Genomic DNA, 27,738 nt, shown 5'->3' with positions numbered 1-27,738 from the left:
GAGGAGGCTGTCCCCTGCACTGCAGCACCCACCCCAAACATGTTTCCAGACATCTCCGTGGATTTAGAAGGTAGAGAACTGCTTGCTCTTTTCACCTTCCCCTTGTATCTTCTCTAGGACTCTGGAAACTCAGCAGGGTTCCAGAAAGGTTTTTTCCTGCCTGAGCCTGGAACGCAAACCCACACTTGCCTGTTGCCTGGCCGGCCAGGCTTGTCTTCCTCCCTTCTCAGTGTGCACTTGGTGGGTCCCGTGAAGGTCCCTGTCGGAACGCAGACTAGCCGGGAGAGCATGCACTGTCTCGTGACGGTCCATGAGCTCATGCTACCTGAGACACAGCTTGGGGCCAGCAGGTGCAGGAGGCAGAAGTCCAGGGTGCTCAGAAAGGCCAGCTTTGCTGTTGGCCCAACCCTCTGTAGCACGTCTCTCATAGGTGTGCTAATAGGCTCATCTTCTGAAAGTGACCGCACACTTTTCTGACTGTGGTTCTCTTCTGTGCAAGCCCAGTAGTGGTGCTGAGTTCCAGCCTTACCTTGGATTGAATTGTGTCCCCTGGAAATACCTGTCAACTTGGATAGGTCATGATTCCATTGTATGATTGTCTACCACTTTATCATCTGATGTGATTTCCCCATGTGTTGTGAATCCTATCACTATGATGTAATAGGATGCATTAGTGACAGTTATATTGATGAGATCTACAAGATTAGTATCTTAAGCCAATCTCTTTTGAGATATAAAAAAGAGAAGCAAGTAGAGACATGAGGACCTCATACCACGAAGAAAGCAGTGCCGGGCGCAGAGCACATCCCTTGGACCTGAAATTCCTGTGCTGAGATGCTCCTAGACCAAGGGAAGATTGGATGACAAGGACCTTTCTCCAGGGACAGCAGAGAGAAAGCCTTCTCCTAGAGTCGGTGCCCTGAATTCAGACTTCTAGCTTACTGGACCATGAGAGAATAAACTTCCCTTGGTTGAAGCCATCCACTTGTGGTGTTTCTGTTACAGTAGCACTAGGTGACTGAGACACCGTGATCGGGCCTTTCTCCTCGGCACACTGAGGGAGGTGTTCCTGTTACAGCAACACTAGGTAACTGAGATTGGGCCTTCCTCCTCAGCACACTGGGGGAGGTGTTTCTGTTATAGCCACACTGGGTGACTGAGACACCATGATTGGGCCTTCCTCCTCAGCACACTGGGGGAGGTGTTTCTGTTATAGCCACACTAGGTGACTGAGACACCGTGATTGGGCCTTCCTCCTCAGCGCACTGGGGGAGGTGTTTCTGTTATAGCCGCACTAGGTGACTGAGACACCGTGATTGGGCCTTCCTCCTCAGCACACTGGGGGAGGTGTTCCTGTTACAGCAGCACTAGGTGACTGAGACACCGTGATTGGGCCTTCCTCCTTAGCACACTGGGGGAGGTGTTTCTGTTACAGCTGCACTAGGTGACTGAGACACCGTGATCGGGCCTTCCTCCTCAGCACACTGGGGGAGGTGTTTCTGTTACAGCCGCACTAGGTGACTGAGACACCGTGATTGGGCCTTCCTCCTTAGCACACTGGGGGAGGTGTTTCTGTTACAGCTGCACTAGGTGATAGAGACACTGTGATCAGGCCTTCCTCCTCAGTGCACTGGGGGAGGTGTTCGTGTTACAGCAGCACTAGGTAACTGAGACACCGTGATCGGGCCTTCCTCCTTAGCACACTGGGGGAGGTGTTTCTGTTACAGCCGCACTAGGTGACTGAGACACTGTGATCGGGCCTTCCTCCTCAGCACACTGGGGGAGGTGTTTCTGTTACAGCCGCACTAGGTGACTGAGACACCGTGATTGGGCCTTCCTCCTTAGCGCACTGGGGGAGGTGTTTCTTTTATAGCTGCACTAGGTGATTGAGACACTGATCAGGCCTTCCTCCTCAGTGCACTGGGGGAGGTGTTCGTGTTACAGCAGCACTAGGTAACTGAGACACTGTGATTGGGCCTTCCTCCTCAGTGCACTGGGGGAGGTGTTTCTGTTATAGCTGCACTAGGTGACTGAGACACCGTGATTGGGCCTTCCTCCTCGGCGCGCTGGAGGAAGAGCTCAAAGTGGAGTGGAGTGGCTGCTTGCCATTCTCTGGAGCACATTGTGGGACAGGAGCCATCTGGAAAACATCCTGCATGGACAGCAGTGCTGGTCCCCAGACTCATAGTGCCTGGCCAGCTAGGACAGCAAAGACTGGTCAGGAGGGCCTGAGGCATCAGCATTTTGCAAGGAAACACCAGCGTCAGGCTTGCTAAAAGCGGCTCCTGGTGTCCGTGGCTTGGCATGTTTGCTGCTCACAACAGTCCTGTGCAATAGGTTCTCGTATTGTTATTCTCATGTTGTGAATGAGGAAACTGAGGCACAGGAAGGCTCAGTAACTTTCCAAAGGACACAGGTTTGAATGTGAGCACTTCAGCTCCCAGGAGGAGCGGCAGTGCTTTCCTGGTGTTGCGCTGTCAGGAGTGTACCCAGATGCTTCCACCTCCTGCAGACCTGGTTGTTTTGAGGAGCAGAATTGATTGGTGACAGACTTGGATAGACACCAGAGTTTAATCACAACAGAGTGACTGCCAGGCAGAACATAGACTCGGTCTCAGCTGCTCATTCCAGTACAGTATCTCCAAAAAGCATCTGTGGACCTTCCCTCCTCCTGGTAGCCCACAGTTGAGAGCATTGTTCAGCACACATTGGCTCTGTGAAGGCTGGAGGCAGGCATGGTGGGGCGGGAGGGGGCATATGCGTGGATAGCAGGGCAGTGGCTGCCGGGTGGTTCGAATGGTAGAAACGGGGCTCACTTCATCCCGGGAGTGCCTTCGCTTTCATCTCTGGCTGGACAGATCTCAACAAAGGTTTCTTGTCTCTACCTTCGCCTCTGTTCTCACAGGTACTTCCTCATTCACATGGTCATCATCTTTTTTTTTATGAAATATTTTTTAATACCAAGAAGATAAGGTATCAAGAATATGAAAATGAACACAGACAGCCCCCTACCCCCAGTTCCTCCCCCCCGCAACAAGGTTTCTGTCTCTGACAGCCCTTTTGTGCTTTTTTGTTTTTAACGTTTTCTCTATCACTCTGTAAGAAGTTTTTTTTTTTTAATCTAAGTAACGACATTGGAAACACTTGGCAGATTTATTTATAATCTTTTAAAGGTTAAGTTGCTGAAAACCATAGATGAGAGTTTTACCTGCGCTAATGTTGAGTCCCACATTTATGCAGAAACTTGTCATAAATGACAGTGGAAACACTTTCTGGCACCTGATTCTGCCCTTTTTTTGCCCCCAAGCATATATTCCCTCACTGATCTGTCAGTTTGTCATACCATAGTGGCTTGCATGTTGCTGTGATGCTGGAAGCTATGCCACTGGTATTTCAAATACCAGCATGGTCACCCATGGTAGACAGAGCTTAGCGGAGCTTCCAGACTAAGAAAAACTAGGAAGAAGGACCTGGCAATCTACTTCTGAAAAAAATCAGCCAGTCAAAACCTTACAGATAGCAGTGGGACACTGATAATAGTGATGAAAGATGAGCCCCTCAGGTTGGAAGACACTCAAAATACAACTGGGTAAGAGTTGCCTCTTCAAAGTAGAGTAGACCTTAATGACATGGATGGAGTAAAGCTTTCAGGACTTTCATTTGCTAATGTGACAAGATTCAAAATGAACAGCTGCAAATGTCTGTTAGTAATCGGAATGTGAAATGTACAAAGTGTGAATCTAGGAAAATTGGAAGTTGTCAAAAATGAAATGTACTGAGACCAGAAGAACTAGATGGTGCCCAGTTACAACCGATGACTGCCCTGACAGGGAACACAACAGAGAACCCCTGAGGGAGCTGGAGAGCAGTGGGATGCAGACCCCAGATTCTCATAAGACCAGACTTAATGGTCTGACTGAGGCTAGAAGGACCCTGGTGGTCATGGCCCCCAGCCCTTCTGTTGGCCCAGGACAGGAACCATTCCTGAAGCCAGCTCATCAGACATGGAATGGACTGGACAACGGGTTGGAGAGGGATGCTGGTGAGGAGTGAGCTTCTTGGATCAGGTGGACACTTGAGACTATGTTGGCATCGCCTGCCTGGAGGGGAGATGAGAGGGTAGAGGGGGTTAGAAGGTGGTGAAATGGACATGAAAGGAGAGAGTGGAGGGAGAGAGCGGGCTGTCTTATTAGGGGGAGAGTAGTTGGGAGTATGTAGCAGGGTATATATGGGTTTTTGTGTGAGAGACTGACTTGATTTGTAAACTTTCACTTAAAGCACAATAAAAATTAAAAGAAAAAAAATGTAATGCTTGAGGATCAGTGTCCTAGGCATTAGTGAGCTGAAATGAATTGGCATTGGCCATTTTGAATCAGACAATCATATAGTCTTCTAGGCCAGAAATGACAAACTGAAGAGGAGTGTCACATTCGTTGACAAAAAGAACATTTCAAGGTCTTTCCTAAAGTACAACACTCAGTGACAGGATAATATCCATACGTCTCCTAGGAAGACCAGTTAATATGAGCATTATTCAAATTTATACACCAACCACTAATGCAGAGGTGAAGACATTGAAGAATTTTACCAACTTCTGCAGTCTGAAGTTGATCAAACATGCAATCAAGATGCACTGATAATTATTGGTGATCGGAGAAACAAATAAGAATCGTAGTTGAAAAATAGGACCTTGGTGATAGAAACAAAGCCGAAGATCACATGATAGAATTTAGCATGACCAGTGACTTATTCATTGGAAAGACTTTTTTTCAACAACATAAATGGCAACTATACACATGGACCTCACCAGATGGAACACACCAGATAGAATATATAGAATACACAGGACCTCACCAGATAGAAATACAGCTACATGTGTGGAAAGGTGATGAAGAAGCTTGATATCATCAGTCAGAACAAGGCAAGGGCTGACTGGAATGCAAATTAAAGTTGCAGCTGAAGAAAAAAGCCCATGAGAGCCGAAGTACAACTTTGAGTATATCCCGCCAGAATTTTAGAGACCATCTGAAGAATAGATTTGATGCATTGAACACTGAAGACTAAAGACCAGACGAGTTGTGGAATGACATCATACACGAAGAAAGCAAGTGGTCATTAAAAAGACAAGAAAGAAACAAAATGGATGCCAGAAGAGACTCTGAAACTTGCTCTTGAACGTAGAGTAACTAAAGCAAGTGGAAGAAATGATGACGTAAGAGAGCTGAACAGAAGATTTCAAAGGGTAGCTTGAGAAGACAAAGTGTAAAATATAATAAAACGTGCAAAGACCTGGAATTAGAAAACCAAAAGGAAAGAGCGTGTTTGGCATTTCTCAGGCTGAAAGAAGGAAAAATTCAAGCTTCGAGTAGCGGTACTGAAGGATTCTATGGGTAGAATGTTAATACAGGAAGCATCAAAAGAAATTGGAAGGAATACACAGAGTCACTGTACCAAAACGACTTGGTTGATGTTCAGCCATTTCAGTAGGTGGCATATGATCAAGAACTGGGGGTATTAAAGGAAGAAATCCAAGCTGCAGTGAAGGCCTTGGCAAAAAAACAAGTCTCCAGGAATTGACGGAATACCATTCGAGATGTTTCGACAAAAGCATGCAATGCTGGAAGTGCTCGTTCATCTATGCCAAGAAATTTGAAAGAGAGCTACCTGGCCAGACTATTGGAAGAGATCTGTATCTGTCCCCATTCCAAAGAAAGGTGATCCAACAGAATGAGGAAATTATTGAACAATATCATTAGTGTCACATGCAAGTAAAATTTTGCTGAATTCAAAAACAGCTACAGTAGTACATTGACAGGGAACTGCCGGAAATTCAAGCTGGATTCAGAAGAGGACGTGGAACAAGAGTATCATTACTGATGTCAGATAGATCCTGGCTGAAAGCAGAGAAGACCAAAAAGTGTTTACCTGTATTTTATTGACTCTGCAAAGGTTTTCGTCTGTGAGTGTCGTAACAAATGGGTAACATTGCAAAGGATGAGAATTCCAGAACACTGAATCGAGCTCTTGCAGAACCTGTGCATAGACCAAGAGGCAGTTGTTGAAACAGAACAAGGGGAGACTGCATGGTTTACAGTCAGGAAAAGTGTGTGTCAGGGTTGTATCCTTTCACCATACTTACATAATCTGTATGCTGAGCAAATAACTTGAGAAGCTAGACTATGTGAAGAAGAACGGGGCATCAGGATTGGAGGAAGGCTCATTAACAATTTCCAGTATGCAGATGACACAACCTTGCTTGCTGAAAGTGAAAGAGTATTTGAAGCACTTGATAAAGGTCAAAGACTACAGCCTTTGGTGTGGATTACACCTCAACATCAAACAAAAATTCTCACAATTGGACCAGTAAGCAAAATCATGAAGAGAAAACAAGAAATCTGTTGAAGTTGTCAAGGATTTCATTTTACTTGGATCCACAATCAGTGCCCATGGGAGCAGCAGTCAAGAAATCAAGCAGTGCGTTGCATTGGCAAATCTACTGCAAAAGACCTCTTTAAAGTGTTAAAAAGCAAAGACATCACTTTAAGGACAAAGGTACACCTGACCCAAGCCATGGTGTTTTTAGTCACCTCCCATGCATGCGAAATTTGGACAATGAATAAGGAAGACGAGAGAAGAATCGATGCCTTTGGATTATGGTGTTGGCGAAGAATGCTAAATATACCGTGGTGGCCAGAACAAACAAATCTTTCTGGAAGAAGTACAGGCGGAATGCTCCCTAGAAGCACGGATGGCGAGACTTCATCTTACATGCTTTGGACATGTTATCAGGAGGGACCAGTCCCTGGAGAAGGATATCATGCTTGGTAGAGGGTCAGTGAAAAAGAGAAAGACCCTGAATGAGATGGATTGACACAGTGCCTACAGCAAGGGGCTCAATCATAATGATTATGAGAATGACACAGGATCAGGCAGTGTTTAGTTCTGTTGTATATAGGGTCGCTGTGAGTTGGAACGGACTTTGCAGCACCTAGCAACGACAGTAACAACCCAGTAGAGCAAACAAATCTGTCTTGGAAGAAGTGCAGCCAGAACACTCCTTGGAGGTGAGGGTCGCGAGACTTTGTCTCATGTACTTTGGACATGTTAGCAGAAGGGACCAGTCCCTGGAAAAGGACATCATGCTTGGTAAAGTAGAACTAAAAAACCAAACCCACTGCCGTTGAGTCAGTTCTGACTCAGCGACCCTATAGGACAAAGTAGAACTGCCCCATAGAGTTTCCAAGGAGAGCTTGGTGGATTCCAACTGCCAACCTTTTGGATAGCAGCCATAGCTCTTAACTACTACATCACCAGGGTTTCCTGGTAAGGTAGAGGGTCAGTGAAAAAGAGAAAGAGCCCTGATGAGATGGATTGACACAGTGTAATTAGTGGACTCTTAAACATAGCCATGATTGTGAGGATGGCACAGGACTAGACGGTGTTTCATTTTTTTATACATAGGGTCGCTGTTAGTTGGAACTGACTGGACAGCACCTAACAACAAGCATTTATTCGAGTATCTTTGGACCCCATGAGGGGAAAATATCAAACATTCAGAACTACAAATAGTTAAGTGCAGAATCTCCCTTCATGACTTGCTCGAGCTGTCGCTGGTGCTGCTCAGAAACCTCACCTGCTTTCTGCAGAAGCACCAGGGTGACTCTCAAGGATCCCAGGTCCGTTTCAGATACCGGATCACTGTTTGTGCCAGATGTCTGATTTCACAGAGCCACAAAATGTCCAGCAATGGCCATGAGGTTCCTCCTCACCCCTGTGTTAAAGGGTGCAGTCTTGCTAGTGGCTTCTACAGCTGATTCTTCCTGGTGCTCTCCCACCAGCTGGCTCCTTAGCTGAGAGTCTGTTTAGAATGGAGCATGGAACAAAGGAAGATTATTCTCTTGGCCAGGAGACAGCACTGGAGCTAGAGTGCCTTGTCGGCCCTGTGTCTGAGGAACCGTGAGAAGGCATGCCATCACACGAGGGAGTTGCTGCCACCTGAACACCTTTGTCTTCTTGATAGATAACAGCTGTTGAACATGAGTTATAAATCACACTATGTACTCTGTAACTCCCCCCCACCGTATTCCTGAGATTCTTCCATGTTGATGTAGCTGTAGTTCATTGATTTTTTGTTTTTATTTAAAGTCATATCTTTTAAAGAGATTTAAGTAGTTTAAAAAATTTTATGTGTGTTCTATTATTTCCAGTTCTCGTCATTCCTTTGTGTAGATTCAGATTTCCATCTGGCACCATTTTCCTTCTACGTGAAGGGCTTCCATGAGCATAGCTGGCAGTGTATGTCTGCTGATGATGACATTCTCAACTTTTTATACCTGAGAACATCTTCATTTTGTCTTTGCTCTTCAGAGATTTTTTTTTGGGGGGCAGTGTATTATTTTGTAGGTTGCCAGTTTTTTTTTCCTTTGAATAGTTTCAGCTGCTCCTCTGTCTTCTCACTTGCGTTGTTTCCAAGAAGAAATCTGCCGTCGTCCTTATCTTTGTTCCTCTGTATGGACTGTGCCGTCCCCCGTCCCCACCCCCCTACCCCCAGCTGCTTTTATGCTGTTGTGTAATTTTCTGTATGGTTCTTTTGCTTGGTGCTCATTCAGTTTCTCGGATCTGTGGATTTATTGTTTTCATCCACCTTGGATAGTTTTCAGCCATTATTTCTTCCGATGTGGTTTCTGCCCTCCCTTCTCCTTCAGGGAGTCCAGTTACATCAATGTCAGATGTCTTTGAGTTGTCCCACAGCTCATTTGTTTTTTCTTTGTTTCACTTTAAATAGTTTCTATTGCTTTGCCTTCAAGTTCACTAATCTGCTATTAATCCCACTCCGCCGTGTTTTTCATCTCAGATGTTACAGTTTTCATCTCTAAAAGTTAGATTTGGATCTTATTTTGTATACTTTCCATTCTTCTATTTAACTTTTTTTTTTTACAAATGAAATATATGTTCCGATAACTCTTCATGCCCTTCTCTGCTAATTCTAACATCTGGGTCAGGTCTGGGTCAGTTTTGGTTGATTGGTTATTTTCCTTATTATGGGTTGTGTTTTTCTGCTTCTTTGCATGCCTGGTAATCTTTGACTGGATGCTAGACGTTGTGAAATTTATCCTCATGCATGCTGAATATTTTTGTTTTACTCTGAATTAATCTTGAGCTTTGTTCTGGGATGAAGTTAAGCTACTTAGATCCATTTAGTCCTTTTACAATTTGTTAGGTTGGCCCACTGCAGTGCTGAGTTCAGGCTAATCATTCCCCACCCCTGAGGTGAAACCTTCCTGAGTGTTCTACCCAGTCTGGTTGGTGGAAGCAGGCGCTGCCCCCAACCCTGTGTGAGCACCGACTCTTCCTCTAACCCTTCCAGGTAGTTCTCTCCCTAACTTTTGGTAGTTTCCTCGGTGTGCTGATCCATACTTGCTGAATACTTGAGAGGCACTCTGTGTAGACATCCGTGGGGTTCTCTGTGCAGTTCTCTTCTCTCTGATAGTCTGTTCCATGAACTCAGCTCTGTCCCTCATCTCCGGGAGCCCACCACCTGCACCTGAGTTCACTCCCTGCACTACAGCTGCGAACACACCCAAGGCAGTGAGCCAGGCAGTCTTTGTTCCTGTCACACGGGTACCAGTGGCATTTGTAGCCTGATGTCCAGTGCCTTAGAAACCGCCTGCCCATATGTTTCATACACTTTGTTTTGTTTATTGGCTCCTTATTACTCCACATTGGCCAGAAGTAGAAGCAACTTTTAAAAGAAAATGACAGGGTACCCTAATGTTCGTTGCAGCACTATTCACAACAGCCAGAAGTTGCAAACAACCCAAGTGTCCGTCAACAGATGATGGAAAAACAGAATGTGGTCCATCCACACAATGGCATATTACTCAGCTGTAAAGAAAGATGAAGTTCTACGACATGAATGAACCTTGACGAGACGATGCTGAGTGAAATAAGTAAAGTACAAGGGACAGATACTGTGTGATTCCACATACATGCTAGGAATAGGCAAATGCATAGAGACATATTTATCAGTGGTACTGGGTCTGGGAGGAAGAGAGAAGGTTCTTACTGCTGAAGGATCACGGAATTTCTGTTTGGATGATGAAAAACTTCTGGAAACGTGGGGATGGCTGTACAGCATGGTGAATGTAATAATGTCACTGAATGTGCCCTTAGAAATACCAAATATTTTTGCCATATGTATTTTGTCACAATTAAGAAGAAAAAAGAGTGTCCCTTTCTGACTCTTAAGGTCAGGAAGAAGTTCCTGTGAAGGACACAAGCCAAATTACTCATAAAGGAAAAGATTAATACCTTCAACTTCACTAAAATTAAGCACATCTTTTAAAAAAAAAAAAACTCCTGCAGAAATGGAAAAACATGTTGTTAACTGAGAGAAGTTATCTGCCTCACATAAAACCAACAATATACTGAGAATATGTAAAGAACTGCTATAAATAAAATAGGAAAAAGACACCCTGATAGAAAAAATTGGCAGCAGATACGCACAGGCATTTCAGAGAAGAGGAAACGGGTGGCCGATAAATCTGTGAAAAGATCGAGTTCAGAGTTCAGTAAGACACTATTTTATACCACTACCAATAGCCATTGCTGTCCAGTTGATTCCAACTCAGTGACCCTGTAGGACAAAGTAGAACTGCCCTGTAGTGTTCCCAAGGTTGAAATCTTCACAGAAGCAGGCTGCCATGTCATTCTCCCACGGAGACGCTGGCAGGTTCAAACTGCCGACCTCTGGGTTAACAGCTGAGCACGTAACCACTGTGCCACCAGGGCTCCTTTTGCACGCACCAGGTTGATGAGAATTCTCACCATACTGAGTGTTGATGGTGTGGGTCAACAGGAACTCAGTGCTGGTGGGAGTGTGAATTGGCTTACCTGTTTTGGAAAACGACTTGGCATTAATCCTGTATAAAAAACCAAAATCATACCCATTAGCGTTGAGTCCATTCTAACTCAGCGACCCTGTAGGACAGAGTAGAACTGCACCGTAGTGTTTTGGAGACTGTAATCTTTCCCACAGAGTGGCGGTGGGTTCCAACTGCTGACCTTTCAGCAGCTGAGTGCTTAAACACAGCACCACCAGGGCTCTGAATACATTATACCCTGTGACTCAGCAACTATGTTTCTAGATCTGTACCTGGAACAAAACAAGATATGATCAAGAATTTCACATTTAAGAATTTTTCAGAGGACATACTTAAGAATGTCCTTAATCGCACTGTTTATAGTGGGGGTGGAGGGACTCAATGGTCCACACAGTAGGAGAGTGGGTAAAGGTCGGCTAGCAGCTGAGCTCTTAACCACTACGCCACCGGGGCTCCAGATTGTAACCCATAGTAAAAAAAAAAAAAAAAAGCAAAATAAATATCCCCGAGTCCGTACTGATGTAAGTAAATGAAAAGACACAACTCTCCCACACAGAAATCCAAATAATTGATGCAGACGCCCTGCGGTGGACTTTAGTTGATGGTAATGTATCAACCTTGGTTCATTAACTGTGACAAATGGGCCATACTAATACAAGATGTTAAATACTAATAAAAAAATACTAATACAAGAAGTTAAAATAGGGGAAACTGGGCCTGGGTGGTATACGAGAATTTGGCATCTTTTTTGGTTTTGTCTGTAATCTGAAACTGCGTCAGCATAGATCCGTGAAACAGAATAGCAAGCCCGTAAAAACGCTTACGTAAGTGAGAACCTATTATGTGATTATAAGATAGCATCTGGGATTAATGGAGAAAGAATAAATTGTACAGTGGATTGCGTTAGGACAATTGGTCACCCACTCATGGGTGGTGGAGAGAGATCAGTAAGAGGCCAGCAGCCAACCTGTGAAAAAAAATGGGCGAGGGACTTAAAGGCTTTGACATTAAAAGCGAGAGAACCATTCAGTGAGGCGAACGTGTAAAGAAACATCCCCCTTGCTGATGTTTACACTGTGGACACAGCCGGAACACTTGGACGCGGTGTGCAGTGATAGTGCAGCTACTGGAACACAACGGGCGGGAATAAAGGCAGGACCCTCTTTGCAGGACTGGCCTCTGCCTTCAAGATTTAGGAGTATTTTTTGCAGTGTTGTTTGCACTGATGTTGAAAACCAGCGAGCAAGAAGACATATAGAAATAGGGTGCTGCCTGTGGAGTGGTGTCCTCAACAGCTGTGCAGAGGAGGTGCCCCCGCCATGCCGGGTCTGGGAAGCAGCTGGGTCGTGCAATCCCAGTCTGTGGGGCATGCCTGAGTGCCCACGTTCTTGTGACTATCAGGGAGAGAGCATGACCAAACCCCTGATGAGCATTGGGGGCAGTTAGAAGGCATGCGCCTGTTTCTACAGTGTTTGAGTTCTCTTGTGAATAAGGCTGCTGGGAGCACACTTGAACACGTCTTCTCATGAGCACATGCTTTCATTTTCTCGGGTACACCTTGGAGTGGTGTTGCCTAAACACAGAGTTTAGTTCATTGGGTCTCTGATGGCTGCAGCACATTACACTCTCCCCAGCAGTGGGTGAGAGTCCAGAGAGCTTTCAAGTTTGTGGGCAGTGAAGGCCATCTTTCTAGTTTCAGCTCCTTTAGTTGGTATGAGACAGGGTCTAATTATGGTTTTAATGTTTGTTTCCCTCAGCATCTTTTCTTGGGATATTGGCTGTTATATATATTCCTTTGTGAAGTGGACCGGACTTTTGCCCATTTTTTTCAGAAGTGGATTGTTTCTCCTTTTGGCATTGATTCTGTCTTTGGGTCTGAAATCTTGAAGTCATCTTTAAATTCTTCCCATTGTTCATGGGTCTGAATCAGTTGATTCTTTCTGTTGGATTTATCATGCCTTCTTTATTCTAACTGCCAGTAACTTGTCTGTTTCATCCCCAGACAGATTCCATTGCTTGTTTTACTTGAGTCAGGAGGTGTTTTCTCCTACCCACCCCGCTACAGGTGCCCCTTTCTGTCTCAGCTTTGCGTTCCAGGTCTTCCACCTCAGCTTTCTCTGTCTCTCTCTTCTCTTTGTCTCAGCTTTGCGTTCCAGGTCTTCCACCTCAGCTTTCTCTGTCTCTCTCCTCTCTTTGTCTCAGCTTTGCGTTCCAGGTCTTCCTCCTCAGCCTTCTCTGTCTCTCTCCAGTGTGACCGTTGTTTCTGACTGGCTCTGCCACCCATGTCCACTTGAGATCCCACTTACCCTACATGGCCTTCTCCCTTCCCGCGTCCCCACTCACCTGTCTTTGAGCCCTGTTGACACTTTGGGAAGTTAGCCTCAGATTTTCTCCTTGCCCCCATTCTATCTACTGCCCACCTGACCCTTGTCAGATGCCGTCTGTTTGATGTGGTTATAACTGAATCTGAATCTCAGCTCCTTGAGGGTGAGCCTGCAGGTGTCTTCTCTGGAGAACCCCATGCACTGCCTGTGGGCATGTGCGAGGACTCAGGGCAGATGCTGGTGACTTGGTGCGGTGGTTGCAGGACCCAGCTGTACTGAACTACTCTTCGGCTTTCTGTGCAGTGGGAATCCCCACCATTCGATGGTGCGGGGCAGAGGGGGACTACAACGTCATGGTGATGGAGCTGTTGGGACCAAGCCTGGAAGACCTCTTCAACTTCTGCTCAAGGAAATTCAGTCTCAAAACTGTCCTCCTCCTCGCTGACCAAATGGTAAGAGTCTACTTTTATGAAATAAGTGAGCGACACGGGCGGCTCAGTCATTGGGTCCAGGCAGCTCAGTCCATGTGACCAGTGGGACTGAGCGGCTCAGTCATGGGGTCCTCTCAGCTCAGTCATTGTGACCAGGCAGTTCAATCATTGGGACCCGGTGGCCCAGTCAGTGTGACCAAGCAGTGCGGGTGCTCAGTCAATGTTTGTTGGTTTGATAAATTAATTGTTTTTCTTTTCGTTGTTATGCCTGTTAGTGCCTAGGGAGAAAATGGAAATTTCCTTTTGCCACAGGATACACGTTGATCTGGTTTGAACCTCACAGCATTGGCATTGTACTTTGAAATTATAGGGTCTCCTGATTGTCTCGGGAATACAAGTTTGATTTCTCACAGGACTTCTGTGACATTTCTCAGAGAATTCCTGGGCTCGATGTGAGCAGTCCAGTTAGTATGGACTGTTTGGTGGCCTGCTGTCTCTTCACCCTGAAGCCCATCCAGGGGGCTGCAGGCTGCTATGGGAGACGTCTTTTGGTCGGTCCAGTGTCTGCCCTTCCTAGTGTTAGGTTGCTCTTTTCCTGGCCAAGGGTGCAGAGTGTGGGTTACAGGCCTGGTTCTTTTGTCAACCAGTTTCTTTCTGCAGGGCTAGCTGCACTGAGGTTTAAACTCTCACCTTTCCTTCTTTACCTGTAGATTAGTCGTATTGAGTACATTCATTCAAAGAACTTCATCCACCGAGATGTGAAGCCAGATAACTTTCTCATGGGACTGGGCAAGAAGGGCAACCTGGTCTACATCATAGACTTTGGGCTGGCCAAGAAGTACCGGGACGCCAGGACTCACCAGCACATCCCCTACCGTGAGAACAAGAACCTTACCGGGACTGCTCGATATGCCTCCATCAACACCCATCTTGGAATCGGTGAGCTGTGGGGAGCAGCAGCCACACTCCGTCACTGGCCTGGGGTCCTCTAGGGGCGTTGGTCTAGGCTGGTACTCTGTGCACCTGCTCTGTAGAATGTGTGGGCCTAGAAGCTGCCATCACACTTTCTTAGACAGGTGTGGCTTGGTGACTGTTGGCAGCGTGTTTTGTAGGATTTGCTGGAGGTGGTGTGTAATGGGATTCTCTTGGAGTTACCAGTGGCTTTGGTGCTGCTCGGTGGGGTGTTGAGGTTTCCTGAGAGCATGCAAGGGACCGCTTCTGGTGAAGCAAAACCACCTGTGTCTGCGCTACACTTCCTGTTCATGTCAAGTGTCTGACGTGTCCATTGTCAGGCGTGTGGTCCCTACTGGTGCGCAGGGCCATCCTTCACGGTTCCTCTCCCGTTCCTTTTCAGAACAATCTCGACGAGATGACTTGGAGTCCCTGGGCTATGTGTTAATGTACTTCAACCTGGGCTCTCTCCCCTGGCAGGGGCTGAAGGCTGCTACCAAGAGACAGAAATACGAAAGGATTAGTGAGAAGAAAATGTCCACTCCCATTGAGGTGTTGTGTAAAGGCTACCCTTGTAAGTCACTTCCCACCCGTCCTGCCACCAGAGGTGACCAGGGCCTTGGCTCACTGTGCTCGGCATACCATATGGCTTGGCCCTGCACCATCTGTCAGAGGGACCCCTGTCACGGCCGCCCTCCACAGAAGGCAGGAGGGGCGCTGTGTACCAAGCGCAGCAGCCCCCACCCTCAACAGTACCTGGGGACTGGCACACTGGGCGGTGGGAGATGAGCCCCTGAGCCGACCTCAGACCCACCTCTCTCTCAACCTCTGAATAGTTGGGAGGTGACGCTGGCAGGTGGCTCTCGCTGTCCTTTATCTGACGGCAGCTTTATCCCTAGCCCACGTCTAGAGCCAAAACTCAGTGCATTTCCTGTGCTTTTGGGCTGCCCTAAGCTCAGTGCCCTAGATAAGACTTGGATGCTTTGCGAGGGTGAATTTCCAGTGCTGCCCTGAGGCCCAGGTGCTTAAGCATGTGACTGGTATTGAGACTGTCACCGTCCCAAGGCTCTGTGGCAGTGGGAGGTGGACAGGAAGGCTGGTGGTGTAGCCCACCCCAGGCTATAGTGTCTGGTCTCTTGTTTTGCAGCTGAGTTTGCCACATACCTGAATTTCTGCCGCTCGTTGCGTTTTGATGATAAGCCTGACTACTCGTACCTGAGACAACTCTTCCGGAACCTGTTTCATCGCCAGGGTTTCTCCTACGACTATGTGTTTGACTGGAACATGCTCAAGTTTGTAAGTGATAGTGCCAACTTGCTCACTCCTGACTGTGTGACGCGCCATCCCTTCCACAAAGGTGTGGGCGCTGTGGTCCGTGCCAGGTCTCCGGGTGGAGTAGCAGCGTATGGCTCGAGTTCGCTACAGCGGACATCTTTGCCTGGGGGTGAGGCCGGAATGCTTGGGCTCCTTTGGGTGACTGCCTGGGCTTGGGGGCCAAGGAGCAGGCCCATCGGGGTGTGGACGGCGAGCCCCTCGGGACGTATCCACCACAGCTGGGGTCTCGCCTGAGTGCCGGTCTTCAGTGATGAACTGAAGAGCGTCACACTTGGACCGCCTGTGGGGTTTCAGGCTCTGTGCTTGCATGTTGAATGGACAGAAACAGGATTGTTCTGAAGGAGGGTTGGGACAGGGGCCAGAGGGCCTCCCCTGGCCTGAGCCCTCCCCCTCACTAACCCAGAGGACTCAGGTTGGGCCCAGGGGACACTGTTCTGACCACCCAGGACAAGCTGCCTGGGGTGAGGGGTACTGTGTCAGAGGTCTGCTTCTGAGGCTTTCTGTCCCCCTTTCGCCCTGTGATCAGCTGGTCTTTGAGTTCCTCCTCTCACTCAGTGTGTGTGCACGTGAGCTTGCGTACGCCACTGGGTATGGGCGGCCCAGAGCCTCTGTTGTGCCCTCCCCAATAGGCAGTCTGTGGCTGGGCTGTTAATTGAGTGTAATTAATTAATGTTCAGGCCCTGCTGCCAGAGTTGACGCTTTTGTGGGACTTTGACTTCCTCTTTCATTAAAAACACCTTCGGTTTAGTTATCGGCTTGAAACAGAAATTGGAACCTTTCCAGGGCAGGAAGATGACTGACTGAGGCACAGAGCTGCCTCTTCAGAGGGTGCAAAGCAGGAAGCCTCTTCAGACGCCTGGGAGGGCGCAGGGGGCTCAGACAGGTCAGTGGGGGGCAGTTGCAAGCCCCAAGCACAGCCAGCTCCCCGTGCCCGGACGCTGGGAGGAGGTGCCCCACAGAGTCAGCTCCTTGGTTCCTTCCTGATGTCGTCTGGGAGTGCGGGTGTGCTCAGGAGAAGGCACAGACCAGCGGAAGTCAGCCCCTTGTGTAGCAGCATTTAGAGGGTGTCCATGGTGGTGGTGCCTCAGGTCTCACCGAAGCCTGGACACTCAGTTGGACTGTCCTTCCAGGGCCATTGTTAAATTATTAGTCCATTATCACCTGTTCCCTCAGCAGCTGTCAGCCAGCCTGTCCTGTGAAGAGCCACAGGCTGCGTCACAGCTACTAACTCTGCTGTTGACAGTTTGTGAATGAGTGAGTGGAACTGTGTGCCAATAGAGCTTTATTTACAAAAGCAGGTAGCAGACAGGGTCTGACCTGTGGGTCAGAGTTTGCGAACCCCTGCGTTACGGGGCCAGCAGTTAAAACATATCCTTTAGTGAGGTGGGTATCTTTGTTGATGTGCTTAAGATAAAATGCCCCACGCCTCTGGTTTTGTTAGTGCGTAGTGGCAGGAGGCCAACCTAGTTAAACAGCACCCGGCCTCCAGCATGTGCCTGGCTGCCCTCTTTCTCATTGTCCCATGTGCAGTGTTGCTGGTGTTGTGTTCAGCCCCCACCCCACAGCCCTAGCCTCGGCCTGCTTCTCGCTGACATTGGCACGGTTTTGTCCCGTTGCTGGCCTCAGACCATTTCCTGTCCCCGCCTCTCCCTCCCTGCACATTTCATCAGTGTGTGAAGGTTCCGGTTCAGAACTTCACCTCCAAGGATGGGGGTGTTTGCTCACTGGTGTTGGGTGAGAGAAGAAGGGCTGAGGTTCCTGCCCTGGGGCCTTGCTCCAGCCACATTTAGGGATCGTGAAATGAGACCGTTCCCGTGTCCTGTTGTGCGGACCCCATCCCTAATGGGCTATGTCTCCACAGTGGCCTCACAGGCAGGCTTGTCCTCGGGGCCCCTGGTGTTTTCTCGAGCTGCCACCAAAACCGTTCCATCCTGGCCGTACCCTCCCTTCTCCTAGGGTGCCAGCCGGGCCACTGATGATGCTGAGCGGGAACGCCGGGACCGAGAGGAGCGGCTGAGACACTCTCGGAATCCAGCTACCCGGGGCCTCCCTTCCACGGCCTCAGGCCGCCTGAGGGGGACACAGGAAGTGGCTCCCCCCACGCCCCTCACGCCTACCTCACACACTGGTGAGCGGCAGACAGTTAGGATTTGTTCCCATGCTGCCTTGGTGGGGTCTGTCTGGGGGTTATCCTGGGGGCTCTGCACTCCTGTCTGCACGTGGGGCCCTGCGTGGGTGTGCTATGTCCCTCCATCCTGGGTACTGGCTGAGGCTGTTTCTCAAGAGACTCGGTCCCTGGGACCGATGCCATCTCTCTCATTACGAGCCCCTTCCCCGTGAGCCTCAGCACCCCCCTGCTCCCGCAGAGGCTCTTCCTCATGAGGCGCAGCTCGGTGTTGGGGCTGTGCACAGCGCTGCCTGGCTGTCTGCTCTCCTGGTCTCCCGTGCTGTCCAGGGCAAGACGGACGTTGTATAGCCTCAGCCCAGAGCCTGATTTACCCCTTTGCAAAGGCCCCAGAGACCTCTTGTGTGGGGGGCGAGGTGGGCCGGGGGCCTCACTGGCCTGTTCTCCCTCCCTCAGCAAACACCTCTCCGCGGCCTGTCTCTGGCATGGAAAGAGAGCGGAAAGTGAGTATGCGGCTGCACCGCGGCGCCCCGGTCAACGTGTCCTCATCTGATCTCACAGGCCGGCAAGATACCTCGCGCATGTCCACCTCACAGGTGCGATTCTTGGTGTCCACCGTGTCCTCTGCACCCGTGGGGCCCAGGACGCTGGCTGCTCCGTGCTGGGCCGGGGGCTGGGCTAGGCTTGGCCATCCCAGAGCAGAGGGGTCTCTTCCCTCCCTCCCTCTGGTCTTCCTCCCCCACCTTAGTGATTTTAACTTTCAGGGGAAGTTGTACTTCTAGTTAAGCACCTCAGAGACAAGCTGGGCCTTACAGGACAGCTCCCCCAGCTCTGAGTAGGGCACAGGGCTGCTTGACTCTTAGCCCGTGGGGCACCTCCCTGGACCCGGGGCTGCATGCCTGTTCCTGTCTCTTGTTAAGGATGTGGCTTCGGAGACGCACCAGTACCTCTGAGGGCCTTTTCTTGTGCTGCTCAGCCACAGCACCGATCCCACATAGGCCCCCACGGTGGGGGGAGGGTTTCCAGGTGAGCAGCCTGGTGGCCGCAGGGGTGGGCCTGCCCTCGCGACTAGCCACGCAGTGAGGGCTCACACTTTGTGTCCTGATCCCTTCTGTGACGGACAAGCTCCTGGAAACGCGCCCGCCGCAGGCCGCGCGCCGCTCGCTCGTGACCACCTGCCTCTGCACGTGTCCCCGCTGTCGCTTGTCGTCGCTGTCCTCATGCGTCCTCTAGCGTGTCACTCCAGCAGACAGTCTGTCTGCTGCTCACGCAGCTCTCAACCTGCTCGTCAGATCCACTAGGGACCAGGAGCGAATCAGGAGCCCAGTCCCTGGACTCTCGTGGGCGGCCCTTTGTCTTTGGTTTACACATTAGAGCCAGCGCCTCCTGTGGCACTGCTGGCTCTGGGAGCAGCCCGTTGGCGAGGTCAGTGGTGTTCAGTAAGCCCGGGCCTCCAAACCTGTCTTGGCCACTGGAACCACACCACCTGTCTCCTTACAGGGAGTGCCGCTGTGCCAGAGCGGTGCTCTGACCATCTTTGTTGTAATCAAACAAAATGAGTACTTGAGCTAAAAAATTCTAGTTTGCTAACGCTTTCTCTGTAAACGGACTATGTTTATACTAGTTTTTTCTTCCAAAGAAACTGAAGAGGCACGTGGTTTGAGGGAGCAGTTGCTGATCCGATTTGAATTGTGCAGCTTGAAGGGTTTAGCAGTTTAATGAGATTTGGACCCCTTGTTAGACGCTCCTTGAACGGGATCCCTCTCATTGCCCTCCACACTCTCAGAATAGAAATGGCTGAGTGGTTCTCTTCCCTCAAATCTGGGATCCAGGAGCAAACCCGGCCCTTGGAGCCCACTCCCTGCACCTGGCAGGGGCCCATTTGCCACTTCCCCAGCCCTGGAAACACCAGGCCCTCTTCATCAGTTAGTGTGGACCCAGGAAGGGGCAGGATTCGTCTGTTACGGGACACGAAGCATCTGGTGGACCTGGGAACGTTGCAGTAAAGGAGGAGTTAGGAGGGGCAGAGGGAGACCAGGTTCTCCTCCTCCAGAGGGTCTTCATTGACCAGATACACATTTATGTTTAGGCATCAGTCATGGTTTTTGTTCCTGTTTCTCCCTGCTCCCATATCAGGAGATATAATGGGCTTTGGCATTAGGAAGCAGTCCCCAAAGACGTTTGATTTGTGACATTTTTGCTCCAAAGGAAGCATGTTTAATTCACCATGTTGTCTGGGCTACTCTCTGTATTCGTTGTACCCGAGATGTAGCCGCTTGGGTGCCCTTAGCGCATTACATCCTGTACCTTCTTGGTTCACCTTCAGGGCGGGGGTGGGAGCAGCTGGTGCAGTCCACACGGACCCTGGGCAGCTCTTCTGCCTGGGGACACGGTGCCAGCATCTTCCCAGCTGTGCTCTTCACATTGCCATCCCTGGCCCTGGTTTGACTTGTGGGGCACAGGAGGCTCCCCCCTGGACTACCTCTCTGTGACCCTCGGCCAGGCAAGGGCTGCTTCAGCTTATGCTGTCTGTAGCCCCCATTCATACCCCGAATAAGCCAAGGGCTAAAGTGAGGGCCAACTGTCAGAGAGTGACTAGGACGCAGGCTTGTTTGGGCTTGGGGGCTTGGCTGGGTTGAACTTCCTGCCCTCAGAGCTGCCACCTCAGTCAGTGTTTTCTGCTTGTGGGTTCCTGCGGGGTCACAGCCCAAGGACCAAGGCCACGGTTCCAGACCCCACCCACCAGGTCTGACAGGTATCAGTGGAGTATCACCTAGCCTCGTGGAGACATTGGTTTTCTGTGTGGTCAGAGGCCCCAAGTGCGAGAACTGGGTGGAGGCAGGTGGAGACTAGTGCCCCTCATCCTGGACACAGTGTGTCTAGGATGCCACATGGGCCTCACCCTGTCCCCCGCTCTGGGCCCCCGGACAGCTGGCTCAGACCCAACTCCATGGGAGGCCAGGTCCCTGCAAGTGTGGGTTAGGCCCCTGCAGCCAGGACCTCCTGTAGGCTGATGGTCTTTGGGGTCTTGAGATGAAGGGCCCCCTCAGCCCGTGCTGTTCACAGAGCACACCCCAGCCCCATCCACATGTCAGTGAGGATGTGTCTGTGGGCTGTGTGGCCTGGCTCAGGCGGCAGAGGCCACTTGCGGAGCTGTCCTGGGTCCCGGCCACACCCGCCTTGGCCCTCATGTAGCCTGCCCATTAGAGCCCCCAGCCTTGCCACCCAACAGGGGTCGCGTGTGAGGAAAGGTAGGGGGCTCCGTCCTGCTCTCGTTTACCTCTTTGACAGGTTAATCTAGAAGGGGGCAGTGGCTACTCTCATGGGGGCCGTACAGGCAGGAGAGATGTTGGCGAGGGTGGGTGGGGTTGGGGTAGGCCAGCAGGAAGATGACCCCTGGGGATGGAAATGTCCGTGTGGGTCCTGGGTTCCCCTCTACCGTCAGTGTGGTCTGTGGACCACACGAGGAGGTGCCTTTGGAAACAGGCTGACTAGGTGGTCAGGGGCTGGACCTCATGAGCCAGCGGCCACTTACTGTCTTTTCCCCACCTCAGAATAGCATTCCTTTTGAACACCACGGCAAGTAGCTGCTCGTCTCCGTGGAAGGCAGCACTGGGTGAGTGTGTTGGTGTCCGGGCCAGTCTGGGTGCACAGCAAGACCACCGCCCTCCCCCCCGCCCCACACACACACCCATGAGTCTACAGGCAGATTGGGCTTGCATGCCAGGTGCTGAGGCCACGTGAGGCCTCTGCTAGCCTGTCCCTGTGGGTCCCCGAGTGGTGACCCCGAGGCTTTCTGGGCAGGGCCAGGCTTTTCCCAGGGGGCTTCGCAAGTCCCAGAAGAGCTGCCTGTGCAGCAGGGACCCCCGCTGTCTACCCAACTGCTCCTGTGGCTCCTCAGCTGGAGACGCCTGGGCTGGGGCTCAAGCCTGGGAGCGTTCTCCTGCTAGGCTGCGTGGCGCCGCTCGATGTGGGGTTGCGCTCAGAGGTGCTTGCAGTCTCTGTCCACCTGCCTTGTTCAGTGCTCTTTCTTCTTTATTTCCATCCCCTCGTCTCGTTTTTTTCAAACTCACGCGCTTTGCCCAGCCGTCTTCTCCACGCAGCTGTTGTCTGTGTTAGCTGGCCCCCTCGCCCTGCGCTCCCATGGTGCATGGTGCTCTTGCTGCTGCTGCCCTTGGTGCCCCGTGCAGTTTGTACCCTCCCGATGGAGGACTTGTAGCTGTGGTGGTTTTAATGACTGTCGGCCTGCTGTAGTTCACTTAATGCACTGTCAGGGGTCTTTGGAGCTGCCTCGCTGCACCCCTGGTTGGTCGCGGTGCAGACAGGCCTGTGCTCGTCCCCAGACACCATTCAGTTTCTGGGGAACTTGGCGTGCGTGGCTTCTTGTCGAGAGTCCACCCGTGGCCATGTTGTCTCCCGTTCGCATGCTGCCTCTTTTCCAAGTCTTCTGTCCCTGTCTCCAAGCAGCATCCAGGACGCAGGGCGGAGCGTCCCGAGCGGGCAAGCTTGTCCCCAGGGCTGTCTGCTGGTGTGGCCCAGCCCCACGCTGATGCTCTCTGTGCTTTGGCTCCGACAGATTCCCGGTCGGGTGGCGTCCAGTGGTCTTCAGTCTGCCGTGCACCGGTGAGCCGCTCTGTACCGTGAAGGGCAGACATGCATGGCTGATCTACTCTGTACCAATGGCTTCCTAGTGATGCGCCCCGACCTAGAGCAGGAATGTTGACACCGGAGCTCTCCAGGCCACTCACCCAGCGACGCGCACGGGACACACACACACTAGACGGACAGATGCCACGTGCTGCCAACGCCAGGCGCCACGGCCCACACGTGAGCTCAGCCACCGCTGGGAGGAGCACGTGTGCGCGAGACCTTGCGAGAGACTCAGCCCACCACGAGCCTTTCCCTCCGCCTCCCCGCCAGTCTACTGTAACTACCGACCTTTCTCTTGGTTAAGACAGTTTTGTATCATTTTGCTAAAGATTATTGGCTTAAATCTGTGTAATGAAACATGTCTTTTTATTGTTTCCTTCTTGTCTGTTTTTGCGGTCTTAAAAAGATGTTAAAGAATCCTGAAACAAAGTCACTGGTTGGTGTTTTGTGTGTGAGGTGGTCGGGCAGGAGAGCCCTTGGGGGCACCAGTGGTCTTCGTTCATCCATCTGTCCACTGTCCTGTCGTGCTGTGCTGTGTGGTCCACTGTAGAGAGGGGTATCTCACCGGAGATCTGTCAGTTGTGCACGTGTGTACAGGGCGTGTGTGTGTGTGTGTCATGGGTGGGTGTCTTATGGCCCCACTAGCCAGGTTTGGGCCTCCTCACCCGCCTATCCCCTCTCGGGATGGAGGTGTTGTTCACGCGGCAGTTCTGGATTTCTCGCCTGTTGGAAGACGCGGATGCTACAGAGAACAGGAGCACTGGGGTGTTTCCAGGCCCTTCCCAGAGGAGGACAAAGACGCCAAGAACACTGGGGACGTGGATGTGGAGGACATTGGGCGCCCAGCTGAGAGTCTGGTGCATTTCTTGTTTTCTGGGAGAGGACTATTGGTTGAGAGCTGTCGGGTCGTGTCAGGGCCGTGTATGTGATCGGGGGATGTCTGTTGCCTAAATGCCTTTGAATTCAATTCGGGGAATTTTCTGAACAAATTGTACGTGCGGCCAGTGCAGGTTGGCACTTAAACTGTGTTAAGACCTGTGAGCTCAGAACAAAGGGGTGTGGACTGGGGCGCCCAGGTGTGCCCAGCGAGGTGGCAACGTGAAGGGAATGTCACGCGGAGGTGCCAAGAAGCAGGTGACGAACCCAAACTTGTCACAGGGCATGGGAGCATGTGCTGTGTGACGGGGGTTCCTGCGCCACACAGAACAGCCCCAGTGCCTCAGGTCAAGCGCTCAGTTGCCAGAGGACGGGCTTGCTCCGACCACATGGATGGGCCAGGTGGCAGGTGCCCCTGGTACTCCTGTGTCTTTCTGATTGCGCCTTGGAAGCTAGGACCCAGAGTGCCCACTTCATCCCTTCACCAATGTTTCCTGGCCCAAGAGCACTGGGACCACCCACCATGACTGTTTGTGGACTTCACAGGCGTGGCAGACCTCACCCGGGCTGCCTCCTCGTTCTGAATGGTCAGAGTGATCTGTCACTCGGGAAGCATCGGGTGTGGTGGCAGGGCTGTGTGCCCACGATCCCCATGTCATGGCACACGGCTCCTGATTGAGGCTGCGGGGTGAACAGCTCTGCCCCCCGCACGCTGTAACCCACCGTTCTTGCAGGACATGTAGTAGGATGTCTGTATCAGCTGCGTGCGGAGTTTGGGCAGCGCGTCTGTACCACGACTGTATTTGTGTACTGTGACAGCTGTGTAAATAATAAATTCATACAGCTTCTACATTTCTCCCCAGTCCCTTTCCCGGTCTTCATTTCGTAGTCTGGGAGTTTTCAGCGTATGAGGGTGTAGTTGGGTGGTCTTGCTGGACTGGGTGCCCTGTGGTACCAGGGAAGCGTGTGGACGTGGCACACATGTCCACCTGTGTGGCTGGGCAGTGCAGACAGGGCCTCTGTCTCTGAGCCCCGCCTCTCCTCTGGACATCCGCTTGTTTGGGGTAAGTGGTCCTAGCGGTCCGGCACCGCAGCTCCCCGGAAGGGTTTCCCGCTCCACACCCTTGTGGTAGTTGCTGTGGCATTCTCCGGGAGCGCTCAGGCCTTTGAGTTGCACAGTTTTGTGTGTGAGGGAATCCCACGGCAGTCCGTCGTGTTCGTTGGGGTTTCGGGTTGTCTGCCCTCCCATCTACCTCACCCTATCCCAAATGATTTGTCTCCCCCACCTCTCCTCAAGCCACCACTCTGGCCTTGGGCATCTGGCCAGCTTCTAGCTGGGACCTCAGGGCCTCTCGTGGGGGTCAGATGGGGCCGGCTCTCCTTTTTCTCTCCACACCTTGTCACTGCCCGAGGCTGAGGAGACGGCATTTGGAACCTCGTTCTTGGTGAGAATGAGACTCCAACCACTCACTGAAGCCCTTTACTCAGACTTGCACCAATCTGAAATTTGAAATAAAAAAGTTCCAAGCACCTTCCTAACTTTCCAGAATCCTTGTTAGTTGCTGTCAAGTCAGCCCCGACTCGTGGTGACCCCGTGCACAGCAGCACGAAACGCTGCCCAATTCTGCATTGTCCCCATGATCAGTTGGTAGACTGGACCATCATGCCTGTAGGGTTTTCCTAGGCTGATTTTCAGAAGTAGACGTCTAGGCCTTTCTTCCTGGCCTGTCCGGTGTGGAAGCTCTACTGAAACCTGTTTAGCATCACAGCAACAGGCAAGACAGATGGGTGGTGGCTGAGCATGAGGAGCCTTGGATGGGAATTGAACCTGGGTCTCCCCCATGGAGGGCGAGGATCCTACTTCTGTTCCCTCTTCCCGTCAGAGCTCTCAGTCACTGTCCTTCCATTTCCTGCCAGGAGGGGGCGCACAGGGCTCAGTCTTCCCAGAGCTTTCTCCCATCACGTTGCCTGCCGCCTCACCCCCAAGAGAACCTGTTACCAGCAGCTCCCCTGCTGGAGCCCCGGGGGCTTCTTATAGCAGTCTCCCCTGCCCCATAAGGCCCCCACGCCACAGTGGCTGCCTTCTGCGCCATGTTGCTGGCTGTTGCCAAGCACGGCCCCACGCAGACCAAGCATGGGAGGGCAGGTTTGCTTAGGAGGCGTGTAGCAGCCTGTCCTTGCCTTGTTGTGCAATGACGGGGTGTTTGCAGAGGGCCTGGTCCTCTCCAGACCCGAGTCCAGCCACACCTGTCCTTGGTATGGTTTGGATGTAGAGCAGAGGTGGGTGGTCCCTTAGAGGACACTGTGGCCATGGCCCCTGCAGGCCCCAGGCATAGGCCCTTTGTGGGTGCCCTGGCTCTGCCATGTCTCTCCCCACCCCTTGAGGTCTCTCCAAAGGCCAGTGTGTCTTGCTCCAAGGAGGTGCTCTCTGCAGTGCAGTCTGTCAGGGTATCTGGGGGGGGCCCACTGGCCTCCCCGTCTCCACAGAAAGCTGGTACACTGCAGACGTTGTGGCGGGGGCAGTAGCCTGACCGGGCCTGGCTAGGGTGTCCCTTGGCTGACCGGACCTACTTAGAGGGGCATCTGCATCAGCAACGTGGATCAGGCCCTTGCAGGTGCTTAAGAAAGTCTCTTGTCCCTGGCAGGGTTTGGGGTTGAGGATCAGCTGGTGGCAACTTCCCACACCTATGCCCGAGGCCCAGCTGTCCAAGGACAAGAGACGTCCCTGCTGCCTTGGATCCAGAAACCTCGGCAGACGGCAGGCCTCTGGACACAGGGTGCTGCCGCAGTGGTCTGGTGGTGCCTGAGACCTTTGATCTCACCATGGAGAGCCAGCCAAGGGGCAGACGGGGGCCTGGGTTCCAGGGGCTCTTGTTCCTGTGGGGGGAGGGTACCCTGTGCCCCCCATGCTCTGTGCCCCCATACCCTCGTGCCCCTGGGCATCATGGGGCTTTGTGCAGCCCCTGGGCAGACTGTGGGTCCAGGTCCTGGCCCAAGCATAGCAGGGGCCCTCCCTGGGATAGTCCCCACATCCTGACAACTTTGAAGCCTCTCGGTGCCCCCAGAGCATGACTTTGGGGATCACAGTTCCAGATTCTTCATATTTTGTCCCCATCCTGTGGGGACAGGATCTGGGAGAATGGTGGAGCCACAGGAGCTCTACTTGGTGGAGCACAGGAGGCATATACTTGGTGTCCCTCCTCATGAGCAGGAGTGGTAGCCCAGATGGGAGAGCTGGGGTGGGACTGTCGGTTGTGATCCAGCACATAGAAGGTTCCAGAAGCAGGCCTTAAACCAGAGGCGGGTCTTCTGCCCCCTTTCTCCCCACAGCCCTGCCCAACTGGGAGGGGCTGCCCCTGAGAGGGCCAGAGTGCAGCAAGGTCCAGCCAGCATGCACGCCCTGGGCGGGGGGCAAAGGCAGAGAGAGGGTCTGAGCAGTCATCCAGGCCCTGGGAGCAGACAGTCCACCTGTTCTCACTCCTGTTCCCCTCCCAGTGGGCGGTGACGCCACCTGCTCCCCGCCTCCTCTGGATGTCCCCCTTGTAGGCTCACGGGGCCCTTGTCAAGGCCCACAGGGCCTGTGAGCTAGCATGGGGGTCGGTCCTCTGGAACCTGAGAAGTGGGACTCCAGCTTAGTTTTGACAGAGGGAACGGGAGGACCCAGAGTGGGAAGCACATGGGGGAGGGGAGCTGGCCAGTGAAGGGGCAGAAAACAGGACTGCAGGGTTGGGGGGCTGCAAGGGGGCAGTGAGCGGCACCAGTGCGCCCAGAGCATGGGGGGCAGGCTGAGGGAGGGGCGAGGCCGAGGGAGGGATGGCTTCTCCAGAGACTGTGCTGTCTAAGCTGGGTCTGAGACATGAGCCGTTGCTCACTTTTCGTTGCAGAGAAGCAGGGAGATGGCATCCCTCCGGCTGCATGTGGCCCGCCAGGGTGCCCGCTGCCGTCCACAGCGCCCACGACGCACCACCTACTGAGGCTCCCCAGCGGCCTCCAGCCAGGCTCCCACCACGCTGGCCACTGCTGGCCACAAGGCAGGTGGGTATGGCACGCCCGGGGCAAGGCGGGCTCACGACCACGGGCCAGGGCAGCGTCAGGTAGGGCAGGCCAGGAGTGGGATCGCCCAGAGTCGGGGGCCAGTCAGAGACAAGGCAACAAAGGCAGGA

At 51.9% G+C, this 27,738-nt stretch overlaps 1 protein-coding gene across 6 annotated transcripts in view; it reads left to right on the top strand.

Moving 5' to 3' along the window:
• Positions 1–27,738, top strand: part of CSNK1D (casein kinase 1 delta) — a 36,724-nt gene extending 8,986 nt beyond the window's left edge. For 2 of the 6 annotated variants that reach the window (XM_049861410.1, XM_049861409.1), the window contains exons 3-10: positions 13,511–13,659; positions 14,349–14,577; positions 14,993–15,163; positions 15,737–15,885; positions 17,881–18,052; positions 18,506–18,645; positions 21,604–21,665; positions 22,626–24,431. In XM_049861410.1, coding sequence (XP_049717367.1) covers positions 13,511–13,659; positions 14,349–14,577; positions 14,993–15,163; positions 15,737–15,885; positions 17,881–18,052; positions 18,506–18,645; positions 21,604–21,636 — 1,043 coding nt within the window. In that variant the 3' untranslated portion in view covers positions 21,637–21,665; positions 22,626–24,431. Of the gene's footprint in view, positions 1–13,510; positions 13,660–14,348; positions 14,578–14,992; positions 15,164–15,736; positions 15,886–17,880; positions 18,053–18,505; positions 18,646–21,603; positions 21,666–22,625; positions 24,432–27,459 lie in introns of those variants that run through there. The other 4 variants (XM_049861405.1, XM_049861404.1, XM_049861408.1 and 1 more) reach the window with 2 other exon arrangements.

Source organism: Elephas maximus, chromosome 19, assembly GCF_024166365.1.
Source record: "Elephas maximus indicus isolate mEleMax1 chromosome 19, mEleMax1 primary haplotype, whole genome shotgun sequence".
Taxonomy (NCBI): Eukaryota; Metazoa; Chordata; class Mammalia; order Proboscidea; family Elephantidae; genus Elephas; species Elephas maximus.
The sequence above is the reverse complement of the archived record's forward strand: the minus strand, read 5'-3'. Positions and strand labels throughout refer to the sequence as shown.